This window comes from Naegleria lovaniensis (genome assembly GCF_003324165.1).
Source record: "Naegleria lovaniensis strain ATCC 30569 chromosome Unknown tig011, whole genome shotgun sequence".
NCBI classification, from domain to species: domain Eukaryota; phylum Heterolobosea; class Eutetramitea; order Acrasida; family Naegleriidae; genus Naegleria; species Naegleria lovaniensis.
In genome coordinates this window covers 270898-292554 of record NW_025407833.1, presented here as the reverse complement: position 1 = coordinate 292554, position 21657 = coordinate 270898, and the positions used below count along the sequence as shown (strand labels likewise).

Sequence of the window (21657 nt, the reverse complement as noted above, 5' to 3'; positions counted from 1 at the left end):
CACATGTTTTGGTATAATAGTTGTAACATGCTAATTGTTGTTGTCGTTATTCTCCATCACTGACATTCTTGTCATTCTTCTCTCTCTAAATGCAGCACCTGACATGATACTCTTTTTACGATCTCTGATTCTGCTTTGTAATAAGGCTTGTTCACTCTCAGACATTAATGAAGAGTCATCCGAGTGATTTTGTGTGACTGTCAACGCCGATGAATCGTGTGTGATCGTCATGGGTGGTTCATCACTTGCATGATCGTTCGCTCGAGTATTCTCTGACAAGATCTCAGAGTTCGATGAATCAACAGGTGTTGTTGAAATTGCAGCCACGTCCATACCTGCATCACTTGAATCTACAAGACCATTGCTTGTAGAGGGTGGTACCATTAACGATGATGATGGTGATTGTACCGATGACGCCATCTTTTGTTCGAAAATAGCCACTCCTCCTGCAACAGCACCATTCGCTTTGCTCTTTTTCAATTTCATCATGTTGGTGTGATTTGCAAAGAATGCTGCTGATTGTTTCTTCTTTTCTTCTTTCAACTTTTCTTTCAATTTTCTCTTTTCTTCAGCTTCTTTTTGCTTTACAAGCTCATCATAACTATTTCTAAATGAGTTGACAAATGTATTGAGTTGTGAGAAGAGTTCATTTGGATTCTTGCATATAGTCTTTTCATCCTCTGCAAAATCTTCAGCAATTTGTCTCAATTTTTCATCAATCTTTGATAATATGGAATCAATGTCATCCAAGAAACGAGATGCACTCTCCATGAATTCACTCATTGATGTTTTGAAATGTGATGATACCTTGTTCCATTCTTCATTTTGTAATTCTCTTTCCATTTGTTCAAATCCATTCTTCAATTTTCGATATTCATTATCCGATTCAATCAAAGATACTCTGGTTGCATCTTCAATCGATACTAAATCATCTTTCAATTCCAATAATTCTGGGAAATGTTTTGCACAATATCCAGCAATATATTGCAACAGTGTGGACTTGTTGTCTGATGTTTTGGTATCTTGTAACTTTAACAAACTTGACAATGTAAAACCATAGGCATTTCTCTTGGATGTTGAATTGGCATTTAAAAAGTTAGCAATGGCCAATATAATGGAAAGTAACTTTTTGAATTTTTGAGATTGTAAAATTTGAGTGCACGCCGCTAACACTGTTTCCAAATCGGACAACACTTCAGAGACTTCGGATTGAAATTTGGATCGGAAGGCCCAACAAAAGAGTCTTCCTTCGAGTCGAGGCACTTCACGCAATGCCAAATAAAATTTATCAACGGGTGATAATAAATCGGCATCGCCTTGATAAGCCTCAATCAAGGATAATTCTTCAGTGGTGGCCATCTTGTCTTTGAGAGTATCTACCACTTGAGCATTCAATACTTCTTCATCCATTTCTAAAATGGCTCTTCGAATTTCAGAGTAATCCAACCGAATGTATCCCAATAGAATACTGAGAGCGGATCCCTTTTGAGGCTCCACAAAGGAAACATATTCCTTCTTTTTTTTCTTTTCTTCTTCGGAAATGTTCTTTCGTGGAGCGTTGGAAAAGACTTCTTCCAATTCATCGGCATCGAGTGGAATGTCTTTGGTGCTGGCTGCAATACCACTCTTGACCCAACACGTGGAGGATACTTTTTGTTTACTAATGGCAGTTCCATAAAAGTTTTTAACGGCTGTTTTGGGTACTCGAGTCGCGAGTTCTGGAAGTGGATTTCGTTTGGACAGGATGGGGACACCAACAACATTGGGAGGAAGAGGAATATGACCTGTAGATGTTGATGTGGTGCTCCACATGGAGGGTGAAGAGGAAGGTGGAGGTGGTGGCACTATGGATGATGATGGGTCATAAAATGATCCTGGTGAAGGTGGAGGTGGTGGCACTATTCCACCACCAGTGAGAGGAAGCTCAGAGGGTGATGACGATGTTTGAAGTGATGGTGGAGGTGGTGGAGGTTTAAAGCCATGTTCATCTTGATTCATGTTCGATCGATCCAACACGTGTGGAACGATATTACTGGAGGATAGACTTGTATCGACTTGATGCAATGAGGGTGATCGAGTGCCCATGTTGCTACTACCACTACCACCACTACTTGTTTGTTGCAATGAGGCTTTAAAGTTCACTCTTCTTGCCTCTTCTAATTGTTCTTCAAGCTCTTTGAGTTGTGTTTTCAAATGAGTATTCTCTGAATCGAGAGCATGAATTTGATCGGATTGAATTTTCATGTGTTGTTTCAACTCTTCCATCTCTTTGGTAAATAGTTCTGTATGATCGAATGGAATGGATGAGGAAGGTGAGAGTGAGGGTGAGGATGAGGAGGATGCATGTGTCGACAATGAATTCACATGTTCAATGGTCGTTGTATGACTAGTATTATTATTATTGGTAGTAGTAGTAGTAGTCAAAGTAGTAGTATTAGTTTCACTCTCGTTGGATGGAACATTGGATGTTTGATCTTGACTTGCTTGTTGATTCAATTGTGGGCTTGAAAGAGTAGTATTATTCTTGACAATTTTCATTGCTTTCCATGTTTCTACTTGTTTCTTCAACTCCTCAATTTCCTTATTTGCCTTTTCCAAACTATTGGATAAGTTTGTAATTTTCGTCGTTTGTTTTTGTTTCTCAAAGTTTGCATTCTTTTCTTTTTTAGCAATATCTTCAATGATACCTGCATCTCCTTTCATGGTACACGCTTGTACCATTGTCTTGATGGTACTTTCTAAATTCTTCCAACTGGTTGAGAGTGCATTCTCAAATTTGGGATCATTTTGATCTCGCATGGAGAAGAATAAAAATTGTTGCAAAATGCTCACCAAATGAGAAGTACCAGTACTAGCACCCAATCTCAGAATTAATAATTTCATTAATTTGAGAGGATCTGATTCATTCTTGAGATCCATCGAGAGTTTACCATTTTGAGAGTCTACATCTTCAGTAATTTGAGCTTGTTCTCTCTCAATCATTCCGATCATCATTTCCTCTTCAAAGACTTTGATTTGTTCTTTCAAATTTTCATCTTTGATTCGATCATGTTGTAAATCATTACTCAATTGATCCACAACCTCTTCCAATCCCACTTGTTTCATTTCATTTCTAATGAGAATTCGAATATAGGAATCTTGTGGAGTATTAATGAGAGAATTCAAGAGCATGAGAGAAAACGTCTTTAACTTTTCATCCCTCTCCGTTTTCAAACAATCAATCAAATCATGAAATCTCTTTGGTTCCTTCTTTTCAATCTTGTATCGATTCAAAGCTTCCAAAACAGCCCAAAAGCCTTGCTCACCATGCGTACAGATGAGACTCAATATTTCGAGTGCCATCATTCGAATTTTGGCGCCATCTTTCGAGTCAATCATCATGGCCATGGCTGCGACCGTCGTTGGATATTTAATGAAAGGCTCCATGATTCCCTTATCAATCAGAACATGACAACATTTGAGAGCTCGTTCTTGAACAGTCTTTTCATTCACACTACGATATCGTTTCTGATTCATGGTTGAAATAATTTCACCCAAATATTGCACTCCCTTTTCTTGATCGGCGAAACGATGCGACCATCGTTCAGATTTCTTTTCCAATAACTTGTAGAGAGAATATAAATATTCAGCAGAGGGATGTTGATTTGTGACTTGATCTTTCAATTTCTTAATGTTATAAGCAATACCTTGATCATTACTCATATCATCTTCATCATCAGAGTCTTCTTCAGATATTGATGAAGAGGTTTCATCATTGGCATGAAGGAATGAAGAGAGAATGGGTGAGGAGAGAGATGCAGTAGTTGGATTTCGATTACTACTACTACTAGTATTTGTTTTGATAGTCAAGACTGGTGAAGAGCTCGTTGGTGTGTTATTATTATTACTAGTAGGAGTTGTAGTAGTACTAGGAGTAGTACTAGGAGTAGTGGACTCTTGAGGTGTGTGATTACCACCACTGTGAAGAATGGGTGAATCTGTTTTTCTTAATGCAGCTGTGAATGGCAGTGTATTGGAAGATGAATGACTGGTGTGATTGTTTTGGCTGCCATTGTTATCTTTCACAACTGGTTTCAAGGTTGGTAATTTGAAACCAGTATGATTGGAAGTACTCGTCGTCGTCGTAGTCGTCGTATTATTACTATTGGTAGTATCTTTGGGTTGAGTGGGTTTCAAAGTTACATGAATAGTATTGTTGTTCGAATTACTGGCAACACTACTAGAAGTACCTGTATTGTTCGATGTCATGGTTGTTGCACTACCATTGGTAATAGTAGTAGTTGCAGTAGTACTTGCACTATCAGTAGACTGACTGTTGTTGCTATTCTTTGTACTCTTCAATTGGACATTTGGAAAGGATGATCCTTGTGAGGGTTGTTGTTGCTGCTGATCCAAAACAGCATGTAACTCACTCACATTGGCTACAGAGACTCGTGTAGAGACAGGTCTCAAACGACTTGCACTAAATTCTTGTGGTGTGGTTTGAGGTTGATTGAGAGTTGTAGTCGTGGTGGTGGTGTTCGTAGCTGTAGTAGTAGAAGCACTTGCCTGAGTAGATGGAGTGGTTGTTGTTGTTGTGCATTGATTATTATTGGCTTGTTCTTTGAGATTGTTTCCTGAATTGGTGGGTCTAAGTTTTGGTAATGTCCATTGTTGTTGTTGAGGCTCTGTGTTTGCACCATTGTTATGAAAAAGATTCGATTTTAGAGATTGAGTTGTACTGCCACTACTACTCTGAGTAGTTTTTGATAATTCTTCCTTATTGATGTTGTTATTGTTGAGAGGAGATGGAGTCATAGTAGTTTTCGTTTCAAGTTGTGAAGATGGAGGATGAGTGGTTCCAACGCCCACTCCTGTCAAGGAAGTAGTACTGTTGGTTACAATTCCACTTCCACTTCGAGGTGTTTTTGGAGTGGATACTGAGCTATGTGGTGTTGAGACATGGGTCGAGGAGACAGCAACGGCGGCATTGGTTGCATTGAGAGTATCACCACCAGTGGATGATGGTGTCGAGCTCGGTGTGGTTGGTGTCGAGCTCAAAGTCGAAACAATGGTAGACTTTTCAGAGGTAGTCATGGATGTTTGCTGTGGATCCTGTGAAGATTTTGTTGTGACCTTTCTCAACATGGATCTTCCAAATGGAACTGAAGTGTTCACTTCAGCTGTTTGATTCGAAGGTTGTTTGAATATGATTGGTAATTTAAGAAATGGACCTGCAAATACTTCTTCAGAGTCCACCACCACTGTCGTCGTTGCTGTTGTTGTTGTTGTTGTTGAGGTTGGATTTGAATCCAGACCACTCAGAGTATTATTACTCTTTCTAGTACTTGAAATAGTATTTGAATTTCGAAATTTGTTTTCAAAATGTTTGGATAGATCAATGACCGTTCTCAATACAGCATCAAGATCAGAATTCTTGTGAAGAGCACGTATGGTCCATTCACATTTCACTCCAATTTTCTGAACATTTTGAATAAAGAATGCAATATTTTCCATTTCTTTGAATGAAACACCATGCACTTCTTTTTGATAATTGGCATATTTGAGTCCACGTAATTTTACAATTAATCTGTTGTTTGGTTGTGTATGTGTGTAGTGTATGAAAAGTGTATGAAAAGTGTGTATGTGTATCATTTGAGTGTTGTGTGTACCATAAGTGTATAATAAGTGAGTGTAAATACGTGCAGTGTGAAGTGTGTACAATAAGTGTTTCATACGTGTGTGTGTGTGTAGAGAGAGAGTATGTGTGAATGCATGATAGAATTAGCACGTATGGATATCCATCATCATTATAGATGTGGTCCGAATGACCATGGTCGATTTGAGAGAGCAGTAGAACATGATCACATTGAAGAATCCAGTTGTCATTGACAAGTCGATATCAACCATGGTATCAACAATCGTGTGTTGTATAGAGATCAAACGAAATGACCAATAGGACATAGTGACACATTGGTTCGAAATGACCAATAGGACACACAATGATGGTCGAGCGGCAATTATGGTTGACAGGCATGATGACGGTCATGATTTATGAGATTGTCGTGAGAACATGTGTGTTGATCCGAGTAATGAATCACAAATCAACACACATTGTTTTTCCACACATATCCAATATTATTTGATGATGAAAACACATAAATCATCATCATTAGAAGATTACAACAATACATACTCGCATAAAATTACACCATCTTTCAAAGAAGAATGAAAGTTATTGGGATCTACAAATTTCAAACCTGTCACAGTCTCTAACCATTCCCGTATGAATGATTTGTCTTCGGTGGAGAGTGGGCGTTTTGAAGACATTTTTTGTGTGTGATTTGAAAAAGGAACAACAGAAAAGATGATTGTTTAACCGCGACTTGATGGTTGACAGGCAGACATGGCAATAAGATTTCTCATGTGCCTTCATCATCATGTTAAAAACAAGTATAGCAAAGGGTGGTTAGTATAAATTCAATTCGAATGATAAAGCATGGATTCATCCATTCATTCAAAATTGGGTGTTATCCATTTTCTTTGAAACACGTACTCTGCGCAGAGTATCCGTTCAACATGCATCAAGTTCAGAACAAGAAAAAAATTAAAAGGATTTGCATAAGCCTTTGTCTTGTTTTTCAGCACCGTGTACACTTCTTCATATATCGGAATTAATTCCAAGATTCTTTTGTACTACTAATAACCATCATTCCTACTTTGCATTGTGCGAGTAATTCCACAAGTTTTTCAGAAGAGAATCTAAATTCGGTGCACCCAATGGCTTCTCCAATTTTCTATCATATCATTGATGATTTATTTGGACGAATGGGTTCCAACAACTCCCATTACTATACAGGAAAGCCTCATGTGGTGAATGGTCCTCCCCATTCTTTCCCTCTTTTTATGGGAAGTGATGAAAGTGCTCCATCCCGAAGAATTAATTGGCATTGGGAAGATACCTCCATTATACTCATTTCAGCTCTTGTTTTATTCATCATCAGACGTTTAGTCATTGAGAGAATTGTTGCACTCGTTAAATTTATTGCAGGAAGAAGAAGAACGAAACACAATCAAGATCCTAAAGCATTGAGAAGAGTTGAAGAAAATGCTTGGTTTGCTCTCTATTATATTTGTTCATCCATTGCTGGAGTTTTAATTTTAAAAGATACACCTTGGTTTTGGGATTTTGCTCACTTGGTGTATGGATATCCTGAAGAGCATACAGGATATGAATATTCAAATGTGAGATTGTATTTACTCATTGGAGGTGGATTTTATGCTCAAGCACTTGTTACTTTATTATTTATTGATGAAAAGTTGAAAGATTTTCTTGAAATGTTGATCCATCATTTTGTGACCATTGCGTTGATTGTTTTTTGCATTACTTCTCACTATCATCGTATTGGAACATTGGTTTTAATTTTACATGACATTGTTGATATATTCCTTTACTCTGCCAAAGCCTTCAAACACATGGGTGTTGGATTTATTACGGAAGTGTTGTTTGTTTTGTTTGTAATTAGTTACTTTTTATTAAGGTTAATGTATTTGCCATATCTCATTTATAGGGCATTTGAGAATTTCCAAGGATGGGATTATCCTTCTCGTTACTATATGGTGAGATTTGTTCAAGATGCCATCTATCCATTGGAAGTGAGTGATTATGGTGTTTGTGCATTCAAATATTGTTTGAGCACGTATTGGTTATTGGTTGCTTTGTTGGTGGTTTTAGTGTTTCTTCATATTTTCTGGTTCTCATTGATTTCAAAGATTATTTTCAGAAAGTTGGCTGGAAAGGACTTGAGCGATATTCGAGAAGATGATGAGAAAGAGAGTGATCATGAAGAGAGTGATGATGCAGCAGCGATAAAATCTATCCACACTTCCAAGAAGAAGAAACAAGACTAGTAAAGGGAGAGGTTGAAAAATCTCTTCTCAGGTTGAAAATTTTTGTATTTCTCATGTGTCACATGACATTGTTTTTTTAACTGATTGTGTTGTACATAAGATTTTATGGTCCACACACAACCTCAGTGCGTGAGTGATTGAATAAATATATAACCCAACCTGATATGAATTATTTCTGAACCCTCAACTATTCATCAAAACCTCGTCAATGAATGGCTATGATTGGTTGCATATAACAACCTTACTCTCTGTAAGTGACAGACCATTCATCTGTCAAACAACACCCATCAAAAAAAAAAAAATTGACTTGATTCATCGACCTCACTCACACGATCGGGTGTGTGTATATTTTTCATCATCACTATTATTACAACCACTTGTTTCCCACTCGTGTATCAACAACCACTCGTCATCATCATAATTTCAAATTCATAGAATCATCTCTCTTCATAGACACTACATATACCCATCGAGAGACTTGTTACACATATACCCATCTATAGACTTGTTACACACATACTCACAAAATGTCCTCCTCATCCTCCTCCACTTTCATTCCATACAATAAACGTGCTCAAGCCATCAATGAAGATACCATTGTTGCCCATTCGGGTCACATCAACACCATGAATCTCATTCGAGATCATAACGGTGCCATTGTCTGTGATTTGGGTAGTAGTATGGTCAAGGCAGGTCTCGCCGGTGAATCATTTCCAAAAGCAGTCTTTCCAACCATCATTGGAAAACCAAAACCACAAATTGATACTCGTAAATTATTTGGTGCTCGAGACAAGATGAATCAAAATCAATCACATTTTGTTGGATTAGAAGCACATCATAGAAAAGGAATTTGTGAACTTTCTCATCCCATTCAACGAGGTGGTAAAACTGTACAAAATTGGGATGAAATTGAACTTTTATTAGAACATATTTATCATTTCCATTTACGTGTGAATCCAAAAGAACATCCAATTTTATTGACTGAACAACCATTTACATCAGTCACACATCGTCAGAAATACATTGAATTACTCTTTGAGAAGTTTCAATCTCATTCTCTCTTTTTTACCATTCAAGGTTTATTATCCATTTATGCAAGTGGAGATTTAGATGGAATTGTATTGGACAGTGGTGATGGAAGTACTCATGTCGTGCCAGTATTTGATGGTTATCCTCAAACATATGCCATGGCAAAGAGTGAATTGGCAGGATGTGATATTACTCATCATCTCACTCAATTAATGCTTCAACACTCGGGTTATGATTTTACTCATAATAGTGCATCGTTGGATTTTGTGCGAGATGTCAAGGAATCTTCATGTTATGTTGCACTCAATTATGATCATACCATGAAATTATATGAACAATCAAAACAGACGAGGAGTCAGGGTCATGATACGAGTAGTGGTAGTATCAATGGTAATGGCAATAGTAGAAATGGTAGTATTAGTGGCAATGGTAGTAGTATCAATGGCAATAGTAGAAATAATAGTAGTAGCCATAGTACTAGACATGATCAAAAAGACACTTTAGATTCTTTCAATGCTCAATTTCAATTACCTGATGGTTCTCTCATTAATATTGATCGAGAGAGATTCCAATCGTGCGAAATACTCTTTCAACCCAACATGATTGGTTCTGAAGAGTTGGGTATTCATCAACTCTTAAATCAATCCATTCATCAATGTAATATGGATATTCGTAAATTCATGTACAAGAATATCATTTTGAGTGGAGGTAATACATTGGTGAAAGGAATTCAGGAACGACTCACAAGAGAAATGTCTCGAATGGTTGGTGGTGCTGTGAGATTACGTATTGTTGCACCACCAGAACGTAAATATTCTGTTTGGATGGGAGGAAGTATTATTTCAAGTTTGAGTTCATTCCAAGATCGATGGATTAAGAGAGCAGATTATGAAGAGTTTGGATGTGATTTATTGAGTAAAATGTTATTCCATTAATGAACACATAAAGATTGAGAGAGAGCGAGAGAGGAATCTCTTGTTCACACACACACATTGTCCTGACCATCATCATCATCATCATTATACCACCACCCTAATATATTGGTGTATCAAGTATAAAGTTTAGAAGTAAACCTTATTTTGGCATGCAAAGGTAACAACTCCATAGAACTCGATAAACCACAATGTGTGTGTCAAGTGATTCAATGAATCATTTATTTGTGTTTATCAAAATTTACCAAAATTTGCATCAATAATAGTCTCATCAGTCCAATGATGAATGACAAGATATTCACAATATTAATCGTCATTCCCGAATTATTCCATAATTATTCTCATCATCATGTTATGAAAAATTCTCTCAGCAATATTATTATTTCTTTTAATATTTTCCAAAATATTTATATCGTTCCTTGGTTTGAATATTTTGTGCTTCTTGACTCATTCGGTGCAATTTCGTTCCATATCCTAAATCATATTCCCACAACGTATAGCCTCCTACAGCACTCAATGGAAGTAACACACCGATTGGAAAACGTCTTGCAATTCCCCAATAGCCTAAACTTCCGAGAGAAAGGAAACAAAAATAGCCAGCTGCCCATCTACATCTCTCTCGTGATTTTGCAATGTTCATGGCAACTGTAATTTCATTGGCATTGTAGAGAGAACGAAGAGAACGGAGAGTGGCAGTATCTGGAGTTGCTTGAGTTGTGTTGGAAGACATTTTTTTTATTCTTAAGAGAGCTCTTAGAGGATGTGCGAGTCAAAAAGACACGACCCAATAACTGAACAGCAACAATGTTCTGAGTGAATCACTCCAACCATTCATATTGTGGCTTGATGAATGTTTTTAATAAAGTAAAAAATTTATGTGAATTCCAATCCACCATGATATCATTGCAATTTCAATGTAATGGTCATGGCAATATTTCCATAACCTCCCTTACTTGTTAAAGTTTCATGATAACTCTTCATAGAATTCATATTCGATGAATTATTTGTAATCATGATCTTGTCCATTCTTTGTGGATCATTCTTGCATGTACTTGTGTGTAATTTTGATGATGATCGAGTACTACTACTACTACTACTAGTATTCATTGTGGATCGATAACAACACAATCCCCATTCTCCATTCACTGCATGAACATCATTCACAGCCCAATTCTCGAGTGTGATATAGAGACCACTCACTCTCTCGACGAGAATGACAATGGCAAAATGAAAATTTGGATTATACGATGCCTCAATAAATCTTGTCCATTGAGAACAATGAACACATGGAATGGTTAAAAGAATATCTCCCACATCTGGTGGTAGTACCACTGGTGCTGCAGTGGATGTGCATTCATCTATATGGAAATTCATTGTGGAATGTTCCATATGGAGATGATTACTGCTACTACTACTAGTTGTATTTGAGTGGAAATTTTTACAACTACTACTACTACTACTACTAGTTGTATTCATGGTATCACATATCTTGTCATTCTTTAGATACCATTTACCATAACGATCCCATAATTCTTTGAATTGTAACCATTGGGGAGTCATTGAATTAAAAGTAGAATTATGATTCACTCTTCTTGTCATTTGAATATCATCGATACATCCCATTCCTCCACCATTCAGAGTTCCTCTTACTATGGTGTGTTGAGGCTTTAAATTTTTCAAATTAAAATTTCGAATACATTCTCCTAAATCCAAGTTAGAATTATTTTGGAAATCATTGCTCTTTTTACTACTACTGTTAGTAGAGAAGGATGGAGTGACAATCACTTTTTTGGATGAAAGTTCACTCTCATGTTGTTGCATCATTCTACAAGATTCCATGATGGATTGTTTCAAATAGAAATAACACAATACTTGTCCAATATTTAAAGGTTCAAATAAATGAGTTTGAGGAAATAATTCTTGAAGAGTGTAACCAGGTTCTACAAGAGTATGTGATGATGATGATGCATGTTCACTTCTTTTTGATACTCTTTTAAATCGATGTAAATTTTGTTTTGAGCAACAATTCATAATATCCATGTCACTCCCTAACACTAAGGAACATACTCGAAAGCAGTCTGCCCATATTTGTGAAAGTGTTTCACCACCTTGATTAAACTTGTCTAATTCATTGTGATAGGAATGATACATGGTATCCTCTCGATTCTTCCATTTTGGTATTAATTCATAGAAACAAGAAGATTCTGAATCATGTGCATCATGGTTGTTTGTTTCTTGTAATGAAAATTCAATGAAAGGAGATTGAATGATTTGAATATCATTGAAACTATTGCCATCCATGAATTTACTTTTTTCGAATTGTAATACCACATGATGTAAATCATTTTGAATAATTTCTCTGAGACGTCCTGCGATTGACTGCAGCATGTTGTGGTGTTCTTTTTTTTCAAGTGATGAGAGTTCCGATTTCATCAAGTGTTGTTCAGAGGTCCAGAGATCACGAACATTTTGAAAAAATGTCTTCCAATCCCAACCCTGGCAAGAATGCCTTGCTTGAAGCCTTGAATAAATATTCAAACATGTCGCCAAGAATTCCACAGAGACAGCAGGATCAAATCAGTAGTAGTAGTAGTAGTAATATGAATCCGATCACAACGTCATCATCAGCAAGTTCACAGTCATTTCCTACACAGCATCCAACTTCAGTGTTACAACCACCACTTCTCAAATTAAATATTTCCAATTCCAATGCTATGGTTCATATTCACAAGGATTTATTAATTCGCTTACATAATTTTTTCATTAATCAAAGCCAACAACCCGAGCAAGTCTACGTCTTACTCTTTGGATATCGGACGCATACGTATCAAAACAAGAATATTCATATTGAATCTTTTAAAATTATTTACAGCTCGGATATATTCATTGATTACATCAAAAGACATCATGATGAAAATAATTTAGAATTGTTAGGCTTTTCTTCTCATTCCTGTGATGAATATATTAATATTGCCAAATTGAAAGGTTTATTTCAATTTTTCCATCAATCAGTATTGAAACATTATTGGTTGATCCACCAACAAGCCTATTTAAATAATTCAACAAGTACTCATTCCAATCAATCGTTAAATTTTAAATCTATTTTAGAACGATATATTGGTCTACATATCAAATATTGCATTCAAGATCAAATCTATGGAGGTGAAGATGAAGTATTTGTACAATTATTGTCCTATAACACCAAAGTTTATTCTCCATACATTCAGAACTCTTATACTCAAACGTTATATGAACATATTTTGTGTTCAACAAATGCACCCATTGAATTTCAATTCTCATACCGACAAGATATTAACTTGTTGGTGAATACTGGTCAATTATCTCAATTTTCCAATGATGTTATTGTCATGCATGGTATGCTTGCTAATAATCATCAAACCTACCATCCATCTCATCATCACAATGAACCACACACTCTTGGTGGCTCAAATGTATTACAGTCATCATCACGTATGATGGAAGGTCATCCTTCTACAAGTGCTACTGATGCATCATCATTGACAACTACTAGCCTCTCTTCAACGAGTTGGCAACAGTCAAATATTACTGAATGTATGAATCAAGTATTTCTCAATAACAATACCATTCCTTACCTCGAGAAGTGGATATCAGATCAGTTAGATGATGGGCATCATGGAAGCGAAATTATGAAACTATTGAGAGAATACGATCAATTAGAGAAAGAAAATGCATTGTTGAGAGAAGAACTTGATTTGATCAACTCTGAAGATTAAATTTCCTTTTATATTAATTTGAAGGATGGTTTGTAATATCAGAGCTAGATTAGTTTTTAAATATCTATTAACTACTTGGCATTGAATTTTGAACGTATATCCAAGACTCTTATATTTTGAATCAAAGACTGATCTATCCGTCGTTGATGCTTTTGAGTTTTTATTAATCGGTGAGAGAGACAAAAAAATTTAAGGATTTGTTCAAAAACGCGCCAAGACACCAAAAAATCTACAATGAAGTCATTGCAATATTGATTCATTTGGATGAGATTAACTTAACATAATGAAACCACATCGATGACAAGAGCTAGAACAAAATCATCTGTTGTTCCCGATTCCAATTCCAGCCACCCAGCACAACAACGAATACAGCCAGTGAAGAAGAGATCCTATACCAGCACTTCTGTTCATTATCAACCAACAACAACAAGATATCATTCATCGTCCGTTTTGAGCTCTCACTTTCCTCCACTCACTTCTGAAAGCACGGAGGAGCACAACCTTCTCCATCACTCGTCATTGGCATTTGCTGAATCACCACCCTCATCATCTCATCATCTTCATTCCAATATTTCAAACTCTAATTTATTACAACGAAGGCTTTCAACAACGGAATTGTCATCAGACCACAAATCACACTCTCAACCTCTCCTACGACGTGCTCACTCTCCGCTGCCAAAAAGTGCAAATAACACCACTCACTTCCATCAACGAGCAACCCCTAATCAATATAGCATCATTGTTAGTAACAATACGAACGCATCTTCAAACCATGAAAAATTGGATTTGTATAGCAAGTATATCCAAAAACTTAGGTTGGAGCTCAATAAGAAATCTCAGCTCATTAAGGATTTGAAAGAGTATATAAGAAAACAAGATGAAAGCATTCGAATATCACATGACATGTACCAAAAAGTCTTAAAGCATAGATGCCACGGAGGATCAAGACCATCCTTGGAGCCATCACAAGAATTTTTAAGAGAGTTATCCCAAACCCCTTGGGAAAACAGTAATTTCAATGGCGATGATGAATTAACTGATGAATTATTTGAAGATGACTTTTCTGAGGAGTTATTAGATGAAATGAAATCTCGGCTAATGAAATATGAAACAAGACCTCATGTAGCTTTTTCTTCTGAAACAACAACCTCCAACATTTCGAGAACAACCTCAAATGCTTCTACCCAAACATTTTTTGAAAATGACGAAACCGATAAGAAAATGTTGCTTGAAAGTATTAATGCGTTGAAAGAAGTGGCCTTGTCAAAACAAGTGAAGGAGTTGAAAGACCAACTTCATCAATCGAAAACAATGTACGAGGCATTGAAGGATGAACTCACAAGTACAAGATCAGAATTTATTCAATATAAAATGAGATTAGAAGAAGATCGAGAGAAACACCTCAAGGAAATTAGAAATTTATCAGAAACCTGTAAATTTGAAAAAAACACCAAGGCAGATATCTACCAAAGCATTTCAAATCACTATGAAGAGGAAAACAAAAAGAACTTTAATATCATTGACAAATTGAAAATTGATCTCAAGAATAGGGATACCGAGAAATCTTCCCTTGAAAAGCTTATTGAAACTCAACAGTCCTTGTACAATAACTTGAATGACCGATACAGCAAAGAAACGCACCAGCTGAAAAAAGAAATTGAGGCATTAAGGAAAAAGCTATCCATATCAATGACCCGCAACAACTTGGACTTTAATTCTTCATTCAATGCAGATTCCAAAACCACATTTGGATCTACTACCAGTGATATTTCTTCAATTCTCCAGCCTAGTGACACGGCACAATACATGAAATCTTCAAGAAGCAGTCATGATCAAGCAAAATCCCACAGAAATGGTCTTCCCAAAATCTAAGATTTGAATTATTAAAGAGATTCATCATTGGTTTGTAACTCCATCTCTGGATCAGCTTCCATAGTTTCGAATTCATCCTCATTCCCACTTTCAAGAATGTCTTCTGGCTGTTCTTGAAGACTCATTTCTTGTTCGCTTAATCTTGAGACATTGGCAATCATAGCTGGAGTTGTGATTTCGATGGTCTGCGTCACAGGGGGCAAATCTGCCTTAATATCATTGACATCCGTTTCATGTTCAAGCATGTCTTGAACTATAGTGGCATCATCATGCGGTGGAGGAGACAACGATAATACAATAGCAGAGTTGTGATCTGTCACTACTAGATCGTCATCTTCAATGCCAGAATTTCCCAGAGTCAAGGATAAAACTTCCGAGTCTTCTTCCGTAGCAGACGTTGTCACCCTATGAAGCACAAAATCATCATTGTAATCATCAAGTGACCCAGACTCCATTAACATTTTCAAATCGTGATCATTAATTTTCTTTGCACCCTTTTTTAACGAATGTCCTTTTGGTATTATTTGAGGTGATTTGCTTGTAATTGGAGAAGAAATACCTTTCAAAGGGGAAGAAGGTTTTGAAGGAGATTCGTTAACTTGTTCACATCTTTTAACACCTTTTTTTGGTGAATAATACAATGGATTGTATCGTGAATGATGTTGAGGATACAATTTGCTTGAAGAAAACTTTTGAGGAGATTTCACATGATCAGTCAAAGGATTCGAAAGCGTGTCTTTGGACCCAGTAATGTTCTTTGAATGTTGAAGTTTGGATGCATCTTCTGGTCTCAATTGTTGTTCAGTTTTTTCTCTATTCTGTTTGCTCTCATAATCCAAATAACGTGGTGAGGTATTTTTGAATTGCTTAGAGACGAACTGAGGTGAAAATGAATCTTGTTTCTGGGGTGATATTGGTTTCTTTGGATCCAAATATCTTGAATGAACATTAAATGATTTTTTAGATGAGTGCAACATCTTCTTCTCATAAGGTGAATGATACTGATCGTATCGAATCGAATCATCCATCATGGAATCAAGTTCTTTAAGAGTTGCAATTCCCAATTGTACTTGTTCCTTCACTGGTGAGTGTATTTGTTTGATACATTCATGAACAAGGTTCAGTCGATCTTCATGCTCTTTATGAATTCTAATGGTTTGCGTTGAATCTTGAACTTTCTTTTCAAATTTGATGGCATGATTGGAGAATTCCACACGTGGAAATCTTCGAGGGGAATATGGGGTTGCTCCACACAAGATATCATCTTGACAGCATATTTCCTCCGTGATCATATTCATCTGCTGCTGCTTGTAGGGTCGATCTGTGAGTGATCCATTAGACATCTTGTGGTCTGTTGGTGAACCATCATGAGATGAGGAGTCCATCAAGGTACTTTTGGATGAGGCTTTTACATGATTGAGGATACTTTGTGTTTCTGAAGAGGATCCAACACTACCTTCTGTTGTAGTGCTAGTTGAAGTCGATGGTGGTATTTCGTCCCTTGAGTTTTGCAAGGCATTAAGCCCATGATATAATAAGGCTAGTGAAGGTACAATTTGTCTGGGAGATTTTGTATTCATAAAGGGTGGTGGTGGTGGTTGCGGAGAGGCAGAAGCAACCACACTCTGGCTATTACCTCCAACGTTTCGAGGTGAGGATGATGAGTGAATTCTTGGCGTAGAGGTTGAAGAAGGATTGTTTCTTGGACGGTTCATTTCAATTCGGAAAGAGTAGTATTATTACAAACGTGTTGTTGGCATTATCATACATGCCAGCTCAATGGAACCTCAAACGATGATTCGGTTGAGAATGGACAGAAAAGAGTGAGAATAAGCTCTTGAATTTTTCTTTCTGGGATCCCAGAAGGTCTGATGGGAACGCGTTTCAAAAAATGTGGTTGAGACTCAAAGTCGAACTCCAAAGCGGCACAAGCATCGTAAAGCCTACACGGATGATGACGGTGGTGTGTTGTTGGAGTATCATGCTGTTGTTGTTGTTGCTGTTGTTGTTGCCCGGTTGCTCTTGCAGACCAATGATTCCATTCCCAGCAGAGAACAATCGAGTTCGAAGTGACATGGCAAACAAACAACAACGAGGGCACTACGCTATTCCGATTCGTAGCACGATCAAAAATAAAATTCACAGCACCACAAACACCATCATGGCAACAAAAAGCACACAACAGAGCGGTCCATTATCCTCAACTTTGAAGATGAGTGAACAAGAACAACATCCATCCAACCACCAACCTCCTGCATTCGGTACTCTTGAAATGAAAAAACAATTCTATACCGATTTAAATTATACCAATCTGAATCATGGATCCTTTGGAAGCACTCCAAAGCAAGTATTGCAAGCTAATTTTAATTATCAAGGTAGGTGTGTGCAAGAGTGTTGTGCAATTGCACAGCGTTTAACATGTGTTGTTGGAATTTCATAGTTGAAATGGAAACATCCATTGATGAATGGTTCAGAATTAAAGTCATTCCAAAATACAATCAATCTCGTCAAATTCTCTCTAAAATGATTGGATCTCAACATGAAGATGATGTTGTACTCGTTGAGAATGCAAGTACTGCCATTAATTCCATTTTTAGATCCTATCCATTTCTCAATGAAATGAAACAACATATGGAGAAGAGTCAAAATGTAGATCATACGATCACTCTTAAAAAACCCATAACCATTCTCTATTTCAATACTGCCTATGGAATGGTTAAAAAAACTTTGGAATTTATTCATGATTTTTATGGACAAGTTCAATTATTAGAATTGAATTTTACACTTTCTGATATTCAAAGTGAAGAGAATATTTTAAACAAAGTGCAATCCTTCACACTCTCTCATTTGAATACTCATGATATTAAGATTGCTGTCATGTGTCATATTGTATCAACACCAGCGATTACATTACCAGTAAGGGAATTAGTGAAATTATTTAAAAAACATTCCATTTCAACAATTATTGATGGTGCTCATACTATTGGTAATATTCCATTCAATGTTTCTGAAATTGATTCTGATTATTATTTGACCAATACTCACAAGTGGTTATTTACACCCAAGGTATGTGATTGAGTGTGTATATGTGTTTGAGAAGGAATATTATTTGAAATCTATTATTTATGAATGAATATACATCTACTCATGATTAATCTATCTATTTATGAATGAATATACATCTACTCATGATTAATCTATTCATTCATATATATACAAACTATATATATCGATCGATCGATCCATATCTAATCTATTTACTACAATGACACGTTTTGACTACTCATATAGACTGGTTGCCTCTTATGGAAAAATCCAAAAGCCTCATTCCAAATCCATCCAACCGTCATTAGTTTCCATTATACCAATACTCCACAATCGAGTTATCAAAAAGAATTCTCTTATACTGGTACAAGAGATTATTCATCATATTTATCAATCAAAGATGCTATTGAATATAGACAATGGTTAGGAGGTGAAGAAAAGATTCAACATTACAATTCTCAATTAGCCATTCAAATTGGTGAATTGTATTCCAAATTATTTGGAACTCAAGTCATTACTAATGATAAGAGATTATGGGGTGGTTCAATGGTGAATATTAAATTACCATTAGAATTTGGTGAAGATTTAACATTTTGGACTCGTGTTCAATCCATCGTTTTAGAAACATTTAGATCCTATGTGGTATTTTATGAATTTGATTCTAAAATGTATTGTAGAATATCAGCACAGATTTATAACGATTTGAATGATTACGAGAGAATTGGTAGAGCTATTTATCAAGTAGCAAAGGAATTGAAAGAGAGTGATGGTGGTCAAGTTAATAGTGGTGGTCAAGAATAGTAGTGTGATCACCATTGCCTCAGAGACTTATTTTCCACAGTTAAAAGTCATGGGATGATTAAAAGAGTAATTTGAGGCAATATTCATAAATAAGGTCACCTTTACCTTATTTCTTAGCTCCGTTCTGCTTGAGGCAGAAAAAATGTTCATTCGTCATCTGTCAGGGTCATTCACACACATCATTTTAAAAAAAAAAACATGATGATGCGAAATGGCCCATCCTCTCGCACCACCTCGGTGTTGATGTTGTTGCTGCTACTCGTGACATTGTTCCTTGTCATGATCTCAACAGAGAATGTGATGGCATCACACTCCTCCAATGAGTTGAATGATGAAATTTCTCGTCTCATCACATTGAAAAAACAATTAAAAGAGAAATGGAATCCAAGATTGTACTTGACACAACGTATTCGTAAACTCGCAAGAAGATTCTCAATTTCAATTCCTCGTAAATGTAAGAGAAGAAGAATTAGTTGGCAAACAGTGGAGGAGATTAGAAAATTAGCAAAATGTAATGCTCGAGAAGGACGACAACGACGACGACCTAGAAGACCTGAAAGACCTTCTCGACGTCCTGAAAAACCAAGACGACCAACCACACCCGAGAGACCTGAAAAGCCAAGACGGCCAAGAAGACCAAGACGTCCAAGAAGACCTGAAAGACCATCGAGACCTGAAAAGCCTTCTCAACCTGAAAAACCTTCTCAACCTGAAACACCAAATACACCTGAAAAACCTTCTCAACCTGAAACACCAAATACACCTGAAAAACCTTCTCAACCTGAAACACCAAATACACCTGAAAAACCTTCTCAACCTGAAACACCTTCAGAACCAACAAATCCAGAGAAGCCACCAACTCAACCTCCATCAGAGAAACCTTCAGAACCAACAAATCCAGAGACTCAACCTCCAGCACGTCCTGAGGAGCCAACAAATCCAGAGAAACCAACCAATCCTGAAACACCAGAGAAACCAAGAAGACCACGTGTTCCAAGAAGACCAAGAAGACCTCGTGTCCCTCGTATTCCAAGAAAGCCAAGAGTGCCAAGAAGACCAAGAGTTCCTCGTATTCCTCGTGTACCAAGAAGACCTCGTGTGCCAAGAAAGCCAAGAACTCCTCGTGTCCCTCGCATTCCAAGAAAGCCAAGAGTGCCAAGAAGACCAAGAGTTCCTCGTGTACCTCGCGTTCCAAGAAAGCCAAGAGTTCCAAGAGTGCCAAGAAAGCCAAGAACACCAAGAGTCCCTCGTGTGCCAAGAACTCCTCGCGTTCCAAGAACCCCAAGAACACCTCGTGTACCAAGAACTCCTCGAACTCCTCGTGTGCCAAGAACCCCAAGAACACCTCGAACCCCTCGTGTGCCAAGAGTGCCTCGTGTACCAAGAACCCCTCGTGTGCCAAGAACCCCTCAAACTCCTCGCTTACCAAGAAGACCTACTCCTCGTCCACGTGGTAGAGGTAGAGGTGATCCTCATTACGTCACTTTGGAAGGTGAAGATATTCTCTTCAATGGTGTTGGTGATTTTATTTTGGCTGAAACTTTGGATCAATCCTTTGTTGCTCATGTTCGTATCTCCAAATGGAAAGGAAATAGAGGAACTGCAACTGTCAATAAGGCTATTGCTGTGAAGGTTGGAGGTGATGTCATTGAATTCAATTCTAGAAATGGTAAATTCTATTTGAATAAGAAGAGAGCAAGATTTGCAATTGGTAAAGAATATGAATTGGATGGAGGTTTGCTAAAAAGAAAGTCAAAGAATACTTTTATTGTCAAATCCGATGATGGAGTTGAATTATTTGGTGAAAGATTCACATTGCATGATGGTAGATCCTATATGGATGTTCAAGTAGATGCACCAGATCATATTGAATTCTCTCGTGGATTAATTGTTGATGGTAAAGATGGTGGTAAGGCTATTAAACTTTTCAGAACTCATCAACCAAGAAGAACGTTGGAAAAGGAAGAAATTGAAATTCCAAAATGGGCAAAGAAGGCTTGTGCAAAGAGAGGTTTGACTGGAAAGAAATTGAAAGATTGTGCCTATGATGCTACTGTGACTGGTAGAGAATTTGCAAAGGAAATTGCAAAGGATGAAGCTAAATTTGCCAAAAGGGCAGACAAGGTAGTCAAGAAGGCAATTATTGCTCAAAAGAAGAAATAAATTATTGTATCTGTTATTCAACATAAGTAAGCATTACCTTACTAAGAAATTAGAACAGAAGATTTCAATGACCAATAAATAAGAAGATTTGCAAACCTAAAACAGCTCTAAAGCGCAAACGAATGCTTGAATGTTCTGAAAAGTTTGGCTAAAAAATGTCAACAACACTT

The 21657-nt window shown here is 36.9% G+C and overlaps 10 protein-coding genes across 10 annotated transcripts; 6 read left to right on the top strand and 4 right to left on the bottom strand.

The window, feature by feature from the left end:
• Positions 1 to 30: 30 nt before the first annotated feature.
• C9374_000875 (uncharacterized protein) lies at positions 31 to 6309 on the bottom strand (the record flags this gene model as incomplete). Its single annotated transcript, XM_044698860.1, has 2 exons — positions 31 to 5569; positions 6176 to 6309. 2 exons carry the CDS (start codon positions 6307 to 6309, stop codon positions 31 to 33), a joined length of 5673 nt encoding a protein of 1890 aa, XP_044552017.1.
• Positions 6310 to 6759: 450 nt separating this feature from the next.
• Positions 6760 to 7890, top strand: C9374_000874 (uncharacterized protein; the record flags this gene model as incomplete). Its single annotated transcript, XM_044698849.1, has 1 exon — positions 6760 to 7890. One exon carries the CDS (start codon positions 6760 to 6762, stop codon positions 7888 to 7890), a length of 1131 nt encoding a protein of 376 aa, XP_044552016.1.
• A 527-nt stretch (positions 7891 to 8417) lies between these two features.
• Positions 8418 to 9854, top strand: C9374_000873 (uncharacterized protein; the record flags this gene model as incomplete). Its single annotated transcript, XM_044698838.1, has 1 exon — positions 8418 to 9854. The coding sequence occupies one exon, from the start codon at positions 8418 to 8420 to the stop codon at positions 9852 to 9854; it is 1437 nt and encodes a 478-aa protein (XP_044552015.1).
• Positions 9855 to 10239: 385 nt separating this feature from the next.
• On the bottom strand, positions 10240 to 10581 carry C9374_000872 (uncharacterized protein; the record flags this gene model as incomplete). The annotated part of the gene is made up of 1 exon (XM_044698827.1): positions 10240 to 10581. The coding sequence occupies one exon, from the start codon at positions 10579 to 10581 to the stop codon at positions 10240 to 10242; it is 342 nt and encodes a 113-aa protein (XP_044552014.1).
• Positions 10582 to 10751: 170 nt separating this feature from the next.
• On the bottom strand, positions 10752 to 12239 carry C9374_000871 (uncharacterized protein; the record flags this gene model as incomplete). The annotated part of the gene is made up of 1 exon (XM_044698816.1): positions 10752 to 12239. The coding sequence occupies one exon, from the start codon at positions 12237 to 12239 to the stop codon at positions 10752 to 10754; it is 1488 nt and encodes a 495-aa protein (XP_044552013.1).
• An 89-nt stretch (positions 12240 to 12328) lies between these two features.
• C9374_000870 (uncharacterized protein) lies at positions 12329 to 13606 on the top strand (the record flags this gene model as incomplete). The annotated part of the gene is made up of 1 exon (XM_044698805.1): positions 12329 to 13606. The coding sequence occupies one exon, from the start codon at positions 12329 to 12331 to the stop codon at positions 13604 to 13606; it is 1278 nt and encodes a 425-aa protein (XP_044552012.1).
• Positions 13607 to 13903: 297 nt separating this feature from the next.
• Positions 13904 to 15478, top strand: C9374_000869 (uncharacterized protein; the record flags this gene model as incomplete). Its single annotated transcript, XM_044698793.1, has 1 exon — positions 13904 to 15478. One exon carries the CDS (start codon positions 13904 to 13906, stop codon positions 15476 to 15478), a length of 1575 nt encoding a protein of 524 aa, XP_044552011.1.
• Positions 15479 to 15489: 11 nt separating this feature from the next.
• Positions 15490 to 17193, bottom strand: C9374_000868 (uncharacterized protein; the record flags this gene model as incomplete). Its single annotated transcript, XM_044698782.1, has 1 exon — positions 15490 to 17193. One exon carries the CDS (start codon positions 17191 to 17193, stop codon positions 15490 to 15492), a length of 1704 nt encoding a protein of 567 aa, XP_044552010.1.
• Positions 17194 to 17639: 446 nt separating this feature from the next.
• C9374_000867 (uncharacterized protein) lies at positions 17640 to 19324 on the top strand (the record flags this gene model as incomplete). Its single annotated transcript, XM_044698771.1, has 3 exons — positions 17640 to 17853; positions 17919 to 18544; positions 18770 to 19324. The coding sequence occupies 3 exons, from the start codon at positions 17640 to 17642 to the stop codon at positions 19322 to 19324; spliced, it is 1395 nt and encodes a 464-aa protein (XP_044552009.1).
• Positions 19325 to 19522: 198 nt separating this feature from the next.
• C9374_000866 (uncharacterized protein) lies at positions 19523 to 21487 on the top strand (the record flags this gene model as incomplete). The annotated part of the gene is made up of 1 exon (XM_044698760.1): positions 19523 to 21487. The coding sequence occupies one exon, from the start codon at positions 19523 to 19525 to the stop codon at positions 21485 to 21487; it is 1965 nt and encodes a 654-aa protein (XP_044552008.1).
• Between the last annotated feature and the right edge of the window lie 170 nt (positions 21488 to 21657).